The 16,801-nt window shown below is 48.5% G+C and overlaps 1 protein-coding gene across 3 annotated transcripts; it reads right to left on the reverse strand.

Moving 5' to 3' along the window:
* Nucleotides 1-874: 874 nt before the first annotated feature.
* LOC105476000 (LYR motif containing 9) lies at nucleotides 875-16,548 on the reverse strand. 3 transcript variants are annotated; one of them, XM_011731563.3, is made up of 4 exons: nucleotides 16,484-16,548; nucleotides 5,156-5,299; nucleotides 2,896-2,988; nucleotides 875-2,006 (listed from the first exon to the last, which is right to left on the reverse strand). In XM_011731563.3, exons 2-4 carry the CDS (start codon nucleotides 5,279-5,281, stop codon nucleotides 1,989-1,991), a joined length of 237 nt encoding a protein of 78 aa, XP_011729865.1. In that variant the 5' UTR covers nucleotides 5,282-5,299; nucleotides 16,484-16,548; the 3' UTR covers nucleotides 875-1,988. The 3 variants fall into 3 exon arrangements, with proteins under 3 accessions (XP_011729865.1, XP_011729850.1, XP_011729857.1); XM_011731548.3 differs by lacking the exon at nucleotides 16,484-16,548 and adding an exon at nucleotides 12,825-14,583 and having other exon boundaries at nucleotides 1,823-2,006; XM_011731555.3 differs by lacking the exon at nucleotides 16,484-16,548 and adding an exon at nucleotides 10,892-11,902 and having other exon boundaries at nucleotides 1,823-2,006.
* Nucleotides 16,549-16,801: the final 253 nt, after the last annotated feature.

Consider the following 16,801-nt stretch of genomic DNA (forward strand, 5'->3'; position numbering starts at 1 on the left):
GGTCAAACCTTCATCTCCTTCTTCCATTTGCTTGGAGGCTACTCTGGAAACCTTCAACTCTGGGCATTTGAGAATTGAGAGAAGAGATGAAGGACCCATCCCCACGGTCCACACAGGGCTGGGAGTAGTGAAAGTCAGAGGGCAGGCTGGAAGGCAAGGCTGCTGCTGAGGATGGGAGGCTCTCCCAGGCTTCAACAGCGCCCCTGTGTGCACAGTGCCACATGCATCGTGCCTCCCCTACCGTGGGCCCCTGCACGACCTGGCTCACTACCCTCAGTGGCAGCACAGGGGCTGGGGGAGAGCAACCAACACACCGTGCACCCACCCCACCCCTTGCTGGCTCCCTCACAGGCCAGCCGCATGCTGGAGCTGGGCACCCACCGTCTGACACATGGTGAGTCAGCACAGCTGGACCAAGGACCTACCCAGGAACCACAGGTCACAGAACCACTCCAGGAGTTGGTCAAGAGCAAGTGACACTAACTCTATCCCAAACCTTTGTCAGCCTTCACTCATTTCTCTCCAGCTGGGAAAACATCTGGGATACAGCTGCCCCCACTCCTATGATTACAATACAGCCCTGCCACCTGAGAAGGGGCCCCCAGCTCAATGACGGGGTGCGGACAGGGGCCTGGCTCAGCTTTGGCCCTAGCCTGAAACCCCTCAGCTTGCTCATACCCTAGTGGGGCAGATGTGACCTCATCAACTGTTGTCTAGCAGTGGGGCCAGTCCCAGTCACCTTCTCTGAAGAATGACCCCTCCTGGGCAGCTTTATCTGACTTGACTGTAGGTTCTCAAGAGTGGATGACACTCAGGAGGGGGACAACGTATGCTTAGGGAATGTAAGGTTTATCAGTTGAGAAGACACACGAGCTTCCACAAATTGATATATTTACTTCATTGTCAGCGGAGTACACACGCACACATAAATATCTCTGAGTCATTTTAACTCACATAATTACAAGGATACAAACACACACTACTTCATCCCTGTGACTGAGTGCCCTTAGGGAATACTCAAATCCCAGTGGGACTTCTCTCTGCATCTTCTGGCCACTCTGGTCATTCTCCCTGAGCCCACCCACCTTCTCCCCCTCCCTTCTATTCTTCCACAATGGTGGCAAAGCAGGGAAGGGCCAGTGGAAACAGATTGCAGGTGCGCAGAGGCTTGGACAGGCCAGAGTCCACCGCAGCTGCTTTGGTGTCTCTCCTTGGTTCATGTGGTGGGCACTTCACCACTTCACGGACACTGTCAACTCCCTGAAGGCAAGGCCCAGGGCTTTGACTTCCCTGGGCATAGAGAGACAGTGGTCAGGAAAAGCAGCTCTTTGGCAGACTGCTGGGTGTGTGACAACTGTGAGGGCTCAGGGGCTACAAGCAGGGACAGGGCAACCTCGCAAACAAATAACTGAGACCCGACGCGGTGTGTACTGGAGCAGAGCTGTGCAGGGCACTGCAGGAAAAGAGGAGGGGGTGGGGCAGGACGGCTTCCTTGAAGGGAGCCCTTCAGGCACTGTCATGTGCCACATCCTGTGTGAGGCACTTCACCTTCATCTTACTGAATCTGGGATTCAAATCCAGATCTGTCTGCTTCTAAAACCCACACGCTTTCTTCTGTACAGGTTGCTACCTGAGGGGACATCTGCTCTGGGACTCAGAGAATGATAAAGAGATCTCCAGAATAAATGAATCACTTTCAGAGAAAAGTAAAAGAACAAAAACACAAAAATAAAAAATACACAAAAGAAACAAAAAAATACCACATTCTCCCCAAATTTCACATCGTAAGTGGCTGGAAGTACAAACATAAAGGATGCTGGCAACATGGCCGCGGCAAGAGGAGACTCCGAAGCAAGGTCAGCTTCTCCCCTGATTTCTAGCTTTCAGCCAACAAGGCCAATGGATCTTCCAAACCTGCTGCTGCTGTTGAGCTCCAGAAGAGGCGCCTCTCAACTTCCAGAGGCCAGGAAGGCTCACTCTCCGGGCTCTCAGTTTTGTTTTTTATACTGCAAGACAGAGAGATTTGAAGTGGAGGAGGGAAGCCAACAGGGGCAGGAGGACTCTGGGGAAATCTCAAGCCTCCATCATCTGGACCTCACCTGCCTCCTGCAGGGGCTTCTTGGAGGTGGTGAAACCCAGGCAAGAGGCACTGGGCAGCCAAATCTCTAGTTCATGCCTGGACTCCCTTTCTTCTTTAATGAAAAAGGAAGCTGACAGGGGTGGGGAGGGAGGATAATAAGGAAACTGGGGTGCCTGTCCTCTCTGAGTCTTGTTTCAGGGGGAAAAAAAATCCCAGGTGGAGGAGGACCCTTGGAAGCCAGTTGCTATAATCACTGGGTTTTTTTAAAATGGACGCTGGGTCCCATATCTGGAGAGTGAGTTAGAAGGACAGGGAGGTAGGGGCACACTCCAACTCTCTAGGGCCTCCTAATACAAGCATCTAAGGGCCAAGAAGCCAGTCAACATTCCTGACTCCCTCCCTTCCTCCACCAAAACATACTGAATGTTTCCTCCATAATTCTGCCCCAGTGTGAATACACCCCCGAGACAGGGAGTCCCTCCCCAGGACAGCTTTCCTGTCTGCGGCGTCACAGCGCCACTTCCGGCTCTGGCACTATAGCTTCCCCTGCTTCTTCCTACTGACCCTCTCAACTCCATCAGCACTGTTGGGCGGAAATTTGCCTTTAAGGACGAAGAGTAAGAGCCCCTCCCCACTTGCAACCAGAAGGGATCTGCCTTCACCTTTCAGCTTCTGGAGGAGGGAAGCAGCTGGCTGGTGGCCTCCTCCACAGGGACCATTCTCAACTGTGGGGCAGGAGTGGCCTCTAGTGGTCATGGGGATCACAGCCATCATCACCCCAGCTCGCAGGCAGAGCCCGGCGGCCGAGCACCTACTTTGTTCATGATCCAGTCCGCATCTTCAATGGCCCTTTTAATAATCTGCTGGATTCTCTCAGGGTTGTCTTCATCTGAATGAACCCGAAAACTCTGCAAGTTTAAGCATAAGGAAAGATGACTAGGCAAAATTCCCAGGACCGACAGCTTCAGAGCACCAGTCACAGGCCAGGGACACTGCTGGGTACTGTATACCCAGCAGCTCTCTTCATCCCCCATAGACAGTTATGATTATCCCACACAGAGATGAGGAAACAGAGGCTCAGAAGTCCCCCCTTGGCTGCTGAACAATAGCATTTGAATCTTAGTCTATGTGACTGCAAAGCCACCAGGGTGGGTGCAAAGACTGGCCCCCAAGTTACCCCTAAATCAAGCTGAGCCCAAAAGCTATCAGGCAGTGGAGGCCAAGGGGAAACTTCCATCTCTCTTCCTCAGAAGAAGCTGTTTTCCCCAGGGTGAGATCTCTGCATAGGTTTCAGAGCAGGGAGGAAGAAGTAGGGCTTCTCTCAGCCCAGTGCTAGGAAAGCCACACAGGGAAGGAAGGGGAGGCAGTAGACAGAGTAGTTTCAGGAAATCCATCCAGGCCCAATGCAGAGCATGGGATGCTGTTTGCTTTTGACCAGATGTTCACCCTTGAGAAGCATTCTAAGATTCAGGTTTTGCTTTCCAAAAAGAACTGGCGCCACACGTGGTGGCTCACGCTTGTAATCACAGCACTCTGGGAGGCCAAGGTGGGCAGATCACCTCAGGTCTGGAGCCCGAGACCAGCCTGACAACAAAGATCAATCCCATCTCTACTAAAAATACAAAGTTAGCTGGGTGCGATGGCGCATGCCTATAATCCCAGCTACTCGGGAGGCTAAGGGAGGAGAATCCCTCGAACCAGGAGGTGGCGGTTGTGGTGAGCCGAGATTGCACCGTTGCACTCCAGCCTGTGTGCAGAGTGAAACTCCATCTCAAAAAGAAACAGAACTGGCCTCTTTCCCTCCCCGTCACTCCCAGCCCCACACATCCCCCTGCTCATCTTTAGGAGCCCCCTCAGCATCCACCTCTGGGACGCCCTCCTTGACTCCCCAGACAGCTAACTGCTCCCTTCTCCACGTCTCCACAGCCCTCTGTGGCTACTGCCACCTCTTTTTTTTTTTTTTTAACTTTCCATATTATATTTGTATGAATTTTAGCTAACTTTCTATTTGGAAATGATTTCTCACTTACAGAAAGCTGTGATAATAATACAAATAATTTCCTATCAGAATCACTGATTGTTAACATTTTGCTATACTTGCTTTATCATTCTCTTTATATAAGTATGTATAAGTCTTTTCAGAAGCATTTAAGAATAAGTTACAGACACCCCGTCCTTACCCCTAAACATTCCCATGTGTATTTCCTAATGACAAGGGCATCCTCTGACATAACCACAATAATCAAATGCAGAAGACTCAACATTGAAACAACACTATAATCTATAGCCCACATTCCAATTTCATACACTGCACCAGTAACAGTGTTTTGCTTTGTTTTGTTTTGTTTTTAGACAGGTTCTCACTCTGTCACCCAGGTGAGAATGCAGTGGCACAATCACAGCTCATTGCAGCCTCGACCTCCCGGGTTCAAGCAATCCTCCCAACTCATTGTTTGATTTTTCTGTAGAAAAGGCCAGGTTGGTCTTGAACTCCTGAGCTCAAACAATCTGCCTGCCTTAGCCTCCCAAAATGCTGGGATTACAGGCATGAGCCATCATGTCTGGCTCCCAGTAATATTCTTTACAGCAATTTTTTTCTGGTCTAGGATCATACATTACATTTAGTCACCATATCTCTTGAGTTCTCTAATCCAAGTTTTGCCTTTCTTTGTGTTTCATGACACTGACATTTTTGATGAGCACAGGCCTATTCGTTGTGTGGCAGATGACCTCTCCATTTGGGTTTACCTGATGTTTTCTCAGGATTCAATTCAAGTTGTACACTGTTGGCAGGGATGCCTGCCTAAATGATGTCGTGCCCCACAGTCTATTTTAATTACCCACTTAGCTGCCTCATACGTGCCCTAGCACAGCTGGTATGCTGGCTGATGCACCCTGTGTTTCCTCGACAGAGAGGAGCTGGGCTGCCCAGCACCGGTTTCCTGTGGCTCTTGCCACACTGCCACCTCACCACCATCTCAGAGACTAGCTCTGTGCCCTGGCCTTGACCTCTGACCCACACCCCCAAGCCTGCCATTAGAGGCAGCCCCCAGACCCGGTGGACCCAGCTCCCACCTGCCTGACAGCATGCTTGTAATGCTGCTGGATGCCCTTGGTCGGCAGCTGCCGGCAACAGCGCAGCAAGTATCGGTAGAGCTGCAGTGGCCTCTGAACCAGTTCTGCCCCTGGCAGCGGGGCCATCCGTGAGACCTTCTGTCCCTGGAAAACAAGGAGCATCACTTCCAGGGCATCAAGCCAAGTTCTATACTCAGCCCTGACCCCCAGGTCCCAGTACTCTGGGAAGCAGCCTTGGTGCAGTACAGTGGCCCCTCCTGTCCCATCCCATGGAGCCTGCGCCTTGCGGTGGGCTGGGCATTCAGTCCTACAGAAGCTCTAGCCCAGAGCAGGCCCGCAAGACCAAGGGTGAGTGTGGAGGGAGATGTACAGCCTCAGCTCTGGCGTCTTCTTTCTGGAACTCAACTTCAGATGGTGCGTGAGTAGGTGTCCCTCACAGGCAGGGTAGGGTAGATAAGCAGGAAGACCCTGAGGGGCAATCACTAGGAAAATCACTAGGAAACCAGCTCCGACATCAGTCCTGGTCTGGTGAGGGCACCAAGCCACAGAGGGGAGAATGCCTACAGGCCTGAGCTTCAAAACTCAAAGTGTGCTCCTGAGCCAGCAAAACCCACAGCACCGGGAGATCAACAGAAATGCAGTCTCAGGCCCCACCTCACACCCACCAGATCAAACCTGCATTTTAACAAGGATGCCAGGAGATTTGTATGCACATTTTAAAGTCTGAGAAACATGAATCTAGGGGACTCTGCACAGAGAAGACGCTGGACAGAGTCACCACAGCGTGGGCACATGATTTCATTTTGCTATGAGTTATCATAAAAATCACAATGGGCTGGGTGTGGTGGCTCACACCTGTAGGTTGGGCAGATTACTTAAGGTCAGGAGTTCGAGACCAGCCTGGCCAACATGGTGAAACCCCGTCTCCACTAAAAATACAAAAATCAGCCAGGCTTAGTGGTACATGCCTGTAATCCCAGCTACTTGGGAGGCTGAGGCAGGAGGATCACTTAAACCCCAGAAGTGGAAATGGCAGTGAGCCGAGATAGCACCACTGCACTCCAGCCTGGGTGACAAAGCAAGACTCCATCTCAAAAAAAAAAACAGAATCACAATGAGCACTTGTTTGTCTCTATTCACTTCACATGTGATTAATGAACACAGTCACAGAGAGGTCTGATAACTTGCCCAAGATCACACAGCTGATAAAGCTGGAGCTTGGATTTGAACTCTGGCAGTCTGGTTTCAGAGCCTTCTTTTTTTTAAAAAAAAAAAAAAAAAAAAAAGGTATAGTTGACATATAACCAACTTCATATACTTAAAGTATGTAATTTGATAAGTGCTGCCACAGGTACACACCAGAGAAATCACCGCCATAATCAAGAGAATGAACATATCCATCATTCCCAAAATTTACCTCATACCCTTTGTAATCCATCCCTCCCGCCCTCCCTACGTCCCCATCCCCAGGCAACCGATGCATTTTCCAGAGTTTTGTATAAATGGAATTACACAGCAAGCTCTCTTTTGTGTCTGAGGAACCCATATTCTTCTCTGTGTTAACACTCTCTCTCTAAAAAACCCACAACTCTAGCCTAACCTCTTCTTTTTTAAGGGAACTATGAGAGTATAGATTGTTTTAAATGGTAGGTTCTAGAATATATGGGCTTGCAAAGCTTTTATCAGGCTCCTGCCTGAACCTCTGCCACAGCATCTGCCTGGTGTCCCAGTACCTGGCTTGTCACTCCAGTCTCCTCCACCCCGTACCATGTGAGCTCTGGAATCAGTGTCCTGGGCACATCCCAGTCAGTCTCATGAAGTGTTCCCAGACCCCTCAAACCACCAAATGTGGTGCCTTTTGGTGCACATGCAGTTCCCTGGCCATGGACTCCTTCCCATCTTCTCCATGTGAGGAACCTTGTTCATCCTTCCAGGCTCAGCTCAGTGTCCTTCCTCCTGGAAGCCCTTACCCACGGTCCCTCTCTGGAGACAGAGGCACTCACCCTGTCCTCTGTGGGGCTGCAGTGCCCCCTCATGGTGCTGCCAGGGACTCATCTGCTACCTTGCCTGTGGCTCTCCCTGGGCTGAGCGCCTGGCCCACAGCGGGCTTCACTCACTGTTAACTAAACAGAATGAAGCTACTGTCTCCTCTGTATAGAGAGACACCCTCTATGTTCCAGATGAAGGAGCTAAAAGAGATCTAGTGACTGGCCTTAGTTTTAAAGGAACATATAAGAAAAAAAAAAAAAAAAAAACCCTCCCCTCACCTCGCAAAAAGAACCAGAAACTAAATCCATCAGATGCCCTTAAACTAAGGAGGGAAGCTTAGGAAGTAGCTGGTTCCGGAGGCTCCTTCATTCCATTTACATCCCATTATCTCCTCGGCAACAATAAATGTGTCTCTTCAGCTACGTTAGCCAATTCCTCCTGGTTCCCTGGGCTCTTGCTCTGATGCTGGAGTAGACAGGTGGTTGTCTGACCCCCACCATCCAGTCTCCCTTCTAGTAGCCCCAGTGTGTGATCTGGGGTGCACCCCTCCCCAGGCCTCAGCCCAGAAGGTCTGAGTGGGACTATCAGAGCCCTGCATCCACGTGGGTATAAGGACTGGCTCACACACGGGCATGTGACAAAAGCTAGTCCAATCACAGTGCATCGCAACACTTTTGCAGAAGTGGCGCGAAAGGACTCTAGCTCCTTCCCACTAAACTTGATGCTGGCAGGATTTGATCCTCTCTCAGTGAAGCCATCCTGCCTCCTCGAGAAGCCTGAGACCACACTCACATAGCAGAAGGCAGAACTGAGACCCTGAGATAAAAACAAGCCCAAAGAATTTATTTGGGCCAGGGGTGGTGGCTCACGCCTGTAATCCCAGCACTTTGGGAGGCTGAGATGGGTGGACTGCTTGAAGCCAGGAGTTTGAGACCAACCTGAGTAACATAGGCAGACCCTGTCTCTACAAAAAATAAAAAACTAACTGGGCATGGTGGCACACGCCTGTAGTCCCAGCTACTCAAGAGGCTGTGATGGGAGGATCCCTTGAGCTTCGGCAGTCAAGGCTGCAGTGAGCTGTGATCATACCATGGCACTCAGCCTGGATGATACAAAGTGAGACTCTGAGTCAAAAAAAAAAAAAAAAAAAAAAAGAATTCATTTTGGCCCTAAAACCATCTACCTGAAGGAAGTCCTTCCCCTAGACTTCTCAGTGATCTGAGCCAATTAATCCCCTTTCACCAAAGCAGCTGGGGTTCATTGTTTTGTCACTTGTAACCCAAAACTTGTAACTGATGGACAGACCCTGACCTCACAAATTCTTCCATGATGCCCTCTGATGATTCCAGGCTGTAAGGAAGAGTCAGACAAGACAGGGCTTCTCAAGTTCCTCCTGCTATCAATCATGACCGTGCCAGTCTGACTCACCACCCAGAAATCAGAGGGGAACCCGTTCCAGGGTGACCAAGACCATGAGGGGCAACCACAGGAGACATACCACCAAAGTCCCCAACCTGATGGGTAGACTCCACTGGCAGGCTTCCCCAAACTATATAAAGTAGTAATCAAATATTGTAAAATGCTAGTCGCGGAACAGATGGTTACCATCTGCAGTCCTCAAAATTAACATTTGGAAAGAGCACAACTTTGTTTCATTACTTAAAAACTCAAGCAATACTTAGTAACCAACCCAGCAAGTATGGGCGGCAGATTATTTTCAGCTCAATTATAATACTTAGTCATTCTCAGTAATAACTAGTAGAGAATACATGTGTGGGTCCACTTAGAAGAGCTAAACTAAAATGTTTTAATTTGATTTAAAGCGTGGGTTTGCTATTATTTAAGGGGCAATGAACCTCATAGCATCATTGCTAAAACTGCAGTCTAAGCCTCTGGGCCTGGCAACACTTACCTCCCTTGCCCTGCCCTTTGGACGTGATCTTGGCCTCTGCACCCTGGCTCCCTGCCTCTGTGATGGCTGCTCCATCTTCCCAGGCAACCAAACCAAAATCATCAGTCAACCCAGGTTCCTCCTCCTCTTCAATCCCCGTGCCACTGGTTTCTTTCTTTTCTTTTCTTTTCTTTTTTTTTTTTTGAGATGGAGTTTCGCTCTTGTTGCCCAGGCTAGAGTGCAATGACGCAATCTCAGCTCACCACAACCTCCCACTCCTGGGTTTAAGTGATTCTCCTTAGTAGCTGGGATTATAGGCGCACGCCACCACACCTGGCTAATTTTGTATTTTTAGTAGAGATGGGGTTTCTCTATGTTGGGTCAGGCTGGTCTCGAACTCCCAACCTCAGGTGATCCGCCCACCTCAGCCTCCCAAAGTGCTAGGATTATAGGCATGAGCCACCACGCTGGGCCTCATGCCACTGGTTTCTAAGTCCTATCAAATTTCACCTCTGAATGCCCCTCATATTTTTCCCTTCCTCTCTACTCCACTGCATACCCTTGGGTCAGACTCTGTCTGGGACAACTGAAACAGCCCCTAGCTGGTCTCCCTGTCTTCCAGTCCATTTTCTGCCATCCTACTCTGCCCAAGAGCCAGAGTGACTCTTTCTAAAACATAAATCTCAAAGTGTCCTGTCCTTCATAAAACCCCTAATATCCACCCCTGCCCCCATCATTCATGGCAACTTTTCCCAAAATGTAGAACAAATATCTGAAATCATTTTAAGTAGTATATGGCCAGTATTTTTTATTGTAATGATTTTACATTTATTTTCATGTGCAATGAGGGGGAAAAAACACATTTTCATAGGTATTAATGGCCTAAAGCATTTTTTTCAAATGGGCATAAAATTGATTTTTTTTTTTTAAATGTATCAAACAAATAATGCAATTGAAATGTGGACCCGGCAAAAATCATGAGGGTCCTGAAGTGTGGAAAGCACTGGTCTACAGAATAAAATCCAGGCTTCTGTCCATGGCCTGCAAGGCCCCTCTCGCTCTGGCCCCTACCTACCCCTCATCTGCACCTCTCACCATCCACGGCCTAGTCCAGGCAAACCGAGTCCTGTATGGCACACTCCATAACAGCCCATGCTGTGTTTGCCTGTTATGGTCTCGGCACCGGGACAGAATGTCTGGTGTGGAGTAGATGTATTCGTTGGGGTTCTCCAGAGAAATAGAACCTATAGGAGGGTGTGTGTGTGTGTGTGTGTGTGTGTGTGTGTGTGTGTGTGTGTGAGAGAGAGAGAGAGAGAGAGAAGTTTATTATAATGAACTGGCTCGTGCAATTACGGAGATTGGCAAGTCCAAAATCTGCAGAGCCAATGTGCCAGTTCAAATACAAAGGCTGGAAGCTGCTGTAGAACCCGGAAGAGCTGATGTGCCAGTTCGAAAGCCACAGGCAAGAGAATTCTCTTCCTCAGGGAAGGCTTAGACTTTTCATTTTATTAAGGCCTTCAATAGATTGGAAAAGGCTCACCCATATTATAGAGGACTATGTGCTTTACTCCATCGAACAATTTAAATGTTAATCTCATCCACAGATACCCACATTGAAACACCCAGAATAATGTTTGACCAAATACCTGGGCCTCCTGTGGCCCAGTCAAGTTGACACATAAAATTAACTATCCTGGTGGACATTCAATTTCTATTTTGAACGAATCCTCCTACTTCTGCCTACTGTGCCCCTCTCTGCTTCCTGCACACCTCCTGCCTCTTCCACACTCAGCTCTGTGGCCTGGCTTCTCCTCCTGAAAGCCCTCACCGACCCGGCCACCATGCTCAGTGGTTACCTTGAAGCAGCCTTCATCACCCCACATTACTCTAGGTCAGGCCTCTAGCTCAGGCTCTTGCCGGGGTTGCTGGAAGGGTATCCACCTGTCCTCGGGCCCCACCAGCCATTCTCCACATGGTGGTCACAGTGATTTGCCGAATTCCTGAATGAAAATCTTCACTGGACGTGAAAACGGTAGTGTGAGTTACGAATTTTCTTGGGTCATGAGACTGATGTAGTTACGTAGGAGAATCACCTTACTCTCAGGAGATGCAGGCGAAAGGATTTACAGGTGACGTGTCATCAGGTCTGCAACCTCCTTTCAAATAGTTCAGCAAAAGACAGCACAGAGAGAAGAGTGAGGAAGATGAAGAAATGCAACAGAATGTTCAGATCGCATTTAGATGGTAGGTGTTAAGGGTGAACACTGCGCTGTTATTTCAACTTCCATATATTTGGAAAATTTTCCTAATAAAAAATTGCTTTAAAAACATACCTGGCAGGGAGCCACCCAGCTTTTCTCCCTATGTGTGCTCCAAGTGGCAGGGAACTCACAAGTCCCCCATTTTCACTCTGTTCAAATTATTGGAAAGTCCCTCCAGTTCTGAGTTAAAATTCCCCACTGTAAAGTTCCACTCACTGGTCTGAGCTCTACTCTTTGGGACAAAATCTTCCCTCACCTACTCCCAAGTCCAGCTTCTCATGATTCACAGTCAACTATCGCAGCCCCTCCCTAGTCCCTTTTCCAGTGTAAGCAGCCGGGAGGTGTTGTTGCGTCTCAAAGTGTCTCCGTCCCACGTGCCCTCTTCTGAATACACGTACCTTTATTTTTGACACCACTCTTAAACATGCTGTCCCACAAGAAAACAACAGTTTGGCCATGCTCTGACCAACTCCCCAGGCAGTGGCCCTGTTACCTCCTTTGACCTGGGAATTCAAGGAATGCAGCTCAGACTGCATTCTCTGCTGGGGCCCTCACGTGGCCCTGGCATTTGGCTCAAAGGCAATTTTCCATATACTGCTCTTTTTTTCCTTTTTTTTTTTTTTTTTTTTTTTGAGACGGAGTTTCGCTCTTGTTCCCCAGGCTGGAGTGCAATGGTGCGATCTTGGCTCAACCTCTGCCTCCCAGGTTCAAGCAATTCTCCTGCCTCAGCCTCCCCAGGAGCTGGGATTACATGTTCATGCCACCATGCCCAGCTAATTTTTGTATTTTTAGTAGAGACGGAGTTTCGCCATGTTGGCCAGGCTGGTCTCAAACTCCTGACCTCAGGTGATCCACCTGCCTTGGCCTCCCAAAATGCTGTAATTACAGGCACGAGCCACTGCGCCCGGCTCCTGAGCTGTTCTTAAGTCTGTTTTCCCATCTTTTATTTTATGAGGTCATTCCAGAGTCACAATCTGCCACCATCCTTGGTGGGGGTCTGTTATATGACTGAATGTTATCCAACTCAATTCAACAAAACAAGAGCACAGAAACAGTCACATACCAGGTAAACACGGGGTAAGAACAAAGAGAAAGAGAGTAACCCTATATACTGGAAGCATCAGTCAACTACACCATGCCATTCAGAGTATCTAGCATGTGTACAACTCTGGACCCAGCCCTAGGACTACAGAGATGAACAGTTTGGTATACCTAGCTCTCCAACCCAGAGCCTTGTGCAAAGCCGATGGCTCCCATCCAGGGAATGGGTAGGACATGCCAAGTTTGAGAGCTTTTCATTTTACCTCATTTAATCCTCACAACAATATTTTAAGGTAGGTATCATTAGTCCCACTTTATAGATGAGGAAACTGAGGCCCTGAGAGGTTAAGTAACTTGCCAGGAGCAACAAAGCTAGTATAGAGCAAGACCTGGAATAGAATCTAGGTCTATTTGATTCCAAAGACTATGCCCTTATCTGCTTCGCGAAACCACCTGCTATGTCTGAGCCACCCATAAAAATACTGACCAGATCAGGACTAAGGACCCCACAAAGAACTCCAGCAGGATTCATGCATGACTAGGTTCAAGCATTTATAAAGGCACTTGACTGCACTATCATCCAGTACTCCTCAATCTTCTCTACAAAACCTTGCTCCATGCCTTTCTGAAACCCAAGGACATCATCTGCAGCTTCCCCCTGCATATAGATGGAAAAAAAATCAAAAGAAAGAGTCACCAGGCTGACATCAATTACACAGATAAAGGAAATGAGCAACTAAAGAAATGCTTAACAACAAAGCTCTTACCAAATCCAGAGGAGAATATGACAGAATTTTTAAAAAGAGAAAATAAAGCTACAAAGGGAATTTCCTGGAAGTCAAGTGGTATCACTGGCACAGATGTTGAGAAGCAGGCCCACAGTCCCATTTAACCCCACTGTCCTTTTCCCTAACCTATGTCCCAATATAGGCACCTAAAAATAAATGAGAAAAAGTCATATATTAAAAAAAGAACGAAAGAATGGAACTGCAGAAAATAACCAGAAATTATGCCCTATTGAGCACTGATACAAGCTAAATTAAGCCTGCACAGGCCATTTTTTAAATATGCAATTACTCTTCTTGACGGGGAAAGTTGAAAAATAGAAATAGAGTGGTTTTGCTTCCCGCCCCCACCCACTCCAGGGCTCCATCTTGCACATCTGTGTTCTCCCAAGCTAGCAATGGGGCAGCAATCCCTGCCTCCCCCAGTCCCTCTCCTACACAGTCAAGGCTCTCCAGTCCCCTCACCCCCTTCCTGCCTCCTTCGCCCCTGTTGGCACTACCTTGGTTCCCAGCTTTGTACCCATACCTGGCTGGGACTATCCAAATACCTCCTGATCTGTCTCCCTCCTTCCAGCCCAGTCCACACAGTGCCACCCAAGAACACTTCCTAAAAAGCACACCCTGTCACTCCCCTTCCTCAGAACCTCTGTAGAGAGTTCTCTACCCATGGCCTTCCGAGATCTGTTTCAGTCCCTCTCATCAATCTCCCCTCCTGCTGTCCTTCCCATACCTCCTGCATTTTAGCCACAGACTGAACTTGGAGGACTTTGGGATCAGATAGTCTGGGTTCAAATCCTGGTTCCATCATTTGCTAGTTCTAGGACCCTGGACGAGTTTCTTAACTCCTATCTCGAAGTCTGCTCCCCATCTGTCAGTGGGGTCCCTAATAAATAGTATTTCCTACATAGGACTGTTGTAAGAATGAAATAATGCTCCTAGACTACTAAGCATGATGCCTGGCACACACTACGTGTTTACTACTAACTGTTGTTGTTAATATCATCTCTGAAACATGCTGTGCTTTCCCCTACCTTGACTTCTTCACCTGCCTCAAGAATTCCTCTTCATCCTTAGAGGTCCAGTTCCCTGTCACCTCCTTCAGGTTTTCATTCCATGCTATTCACACCCCTATTACAGTCATCACACTGCTCTGTAATCACTTACTGTGATTATAATCACACATATATAATTATTGTGATTACAGAGCAGGTTTTGGAGACAAAGAACCCTAGTTTAAAAGCCTACCTCTGCTATTTACTAGCTGTGTAATCCTGGTCAACCTGGTTGACTTCTCTGGACTTCTGCTTCCCCCACTGTAAACTGGAGAAAAGAATAACCCACCTCACAGGGCTTCTGTAAAGACGAACCTAGCTAACATATGGAAAGTGCCTAGCACAGGGGCTGGCACATCTTAAGTGCTTGAACATGTTTTTTTTTTTTTTTTTTTTGGCCTGAGACAGGGTCTCACTCTGTCACCCAGGCTAGAGTACAGTAGCATGATCAGGGATCACTGCAGTCACAACTGCGCGGGCTCAAGCGATTCTACCTCAGCCTCTCAAGTAGCTGGGATCACAGACACAAGCCACCACGTCTGGCTAATTTTTTAAATTATTTATAGAAACGAGGTCTTGGCCTGGTTGGTCTCGAAAATCTAGGCTCAAGTGATCCTCCTTCCTCAGCCTCCTACAGTGCTGAGATTACAGGCATGAGCCACTGTGCCAGGCGTTGAACATCTTACCCTTTCCTACTTTACTTGGCTATCTGTTCCTTGCTGACTGTAAGCTTCTGGAGGACAAGAGACTACACTGTATTAGTTCAACACCTGTGAAATGAGGGGAAATGAGTAAGAAAATATATATATATTTTATATATATTATATATTTTGTATATATATTATATATAATATATTTTTTATATATTATATATTTTGTATATATATTATATATAATATATATTATATATTATATATTTTGTGTATATATTATATATTTTGTATATATATTATATATTATATATTATATATATTTTATATATTATATATATTTTATATATTATATATATTTTATATATTATATATATATGTATATTATATATATACTGTTATTAGTCACTCCTCCACAGTTAATAGCACCTGAACCATAACAGAAGTTCCACAGATGTCAACTGATTCCCAAGTTGCCAGAGGAAACTAAAGCCAGTAGGAAACTGTCCTGAAGTCACGAACCTATGGCAGGTGAACCCAGAAAACATTATGCTACGTGAACGAAGCCAGTCACAACCGGCTTCTTAATGTATGACTCCATTTATACGAAACATCCAGAACAGGCAAATCTACAGAGACAGAAGTACATTAGTGGTTGCCTAGGGCTGGGAGAATGGGAGGAGATAGGAGGGGGGAGTGACAGCTAAAGGAGGTGTTTCTTTTGGGGGGTAATGTTCTAAAAAATTATGGTGACGGCTGCACAACTCTGCAAATACACTAAAAGACACTGAATTGGCCGGGCGCGGTGGCTCATGCCTGTAATCCCAGCACTTTGGGAGGCCGAGGCGGGTGGATCACGAGGTCAGGAGATCGAGACCATCCTGGCTAACACAGTGAAACCCCGTCTCTACAAAAAATACAAAAAATTAGCCGGGCGTAGTGGCGGGCGCCTGTAGTCCCAGCTACTCAGGAGGCTGGGGCAGGAGAATGGCGTGAACCCAGGAGGCGGAGCTTGCAGTGAGCCCAGATCGTGCCACTGCACTCCAGCCTGGGCGACAGAGTCAGACTCCGTCTAAAAAAAAAAAAGACACTGAATTGTGCACTTTAGATAGGTGAACTGTATGCTTCATAAATTACATCTCAATAAAACTGTTTTTAAAACAATATAACCACAAAAAGGATCAATCCTAGGAGCGAAAGGGTTTCGGCCACGGAGCAACTTGCTCTTACGCAGATGCATAAATCATCAGGTCAAGGTCGCTCCGGCCACCGGGTGCCGCGGGCAGAGGGACGGTGGAGGGGACATTCTCCTTTTAAAAGTGGCCAGGACGTGAGCCTCTGAGAGGCTGGACCCCCGGGCTGAACCGGACCCCGCGCCCCTCGATCGCGCCGCAGGCCTTTCCTGCTCCTCCAGGGCCGCCCGGCCAGGCCTGTGTCAAGTCCGGGCGCCGCGCTCCGGTGCACCCAGCTCTCGGGGGGAAGAGCGCGGACCGCGAGGGAAAAAATGCTGGCGCGGGTGGCCCCTAGGTCTTCTATAGGTCCGAGGACACCCGAGGCCGCCACATCCCTAGCCCGCCCCAGCCACCCAGTGGCTCCAGCCGCGGCTGCCCCCGCGCCCCCGCCCTCGGCCTCGGCCTCGGCCTGCGCGGCGCGGCTCACCAGCCTCCAGGGGAACGCCAGCCCCGCCGCCGCGGCGACGAGTGCGCCTGCGCCCCGGGAACTGAGCGGCACCGCCCCTACCCGGCGACGGTGAGCCCAGCGCCCTCTGCCGGCCGCGCGCGGGACTCGGGGTCCTACTGGGTGCCTCTTCCTTGATTCGAACCCACCCAGTTAAAAAGGAAAGCTGTCCCCACTAACAGCCTTCGTTACCTGTTACCTCAAACACCCACTCTGCCTTCTGGCTGTTGCTACGCCGGATATAAGCCCTAAAGGTACTCTCTCCTCCTTATTCCTGAATATGGATTGTGCTAAAATAGT

This window comes from Macaca nemestrina, chromosome 17 (assembly GCF_043159975.1).
Source record: "Macaca nemestrina isolate mMacNem1 chromosome 17, mMacNem.hap1, whole genome shotgun sequence".
Classification (NCBI taxonomy): domain Eukaryota; kingdom Metazoa; phylum Chordata; class Mammalia; order Primates; family Cercopithecidae; genus Macaca; species Macaca nemestrina.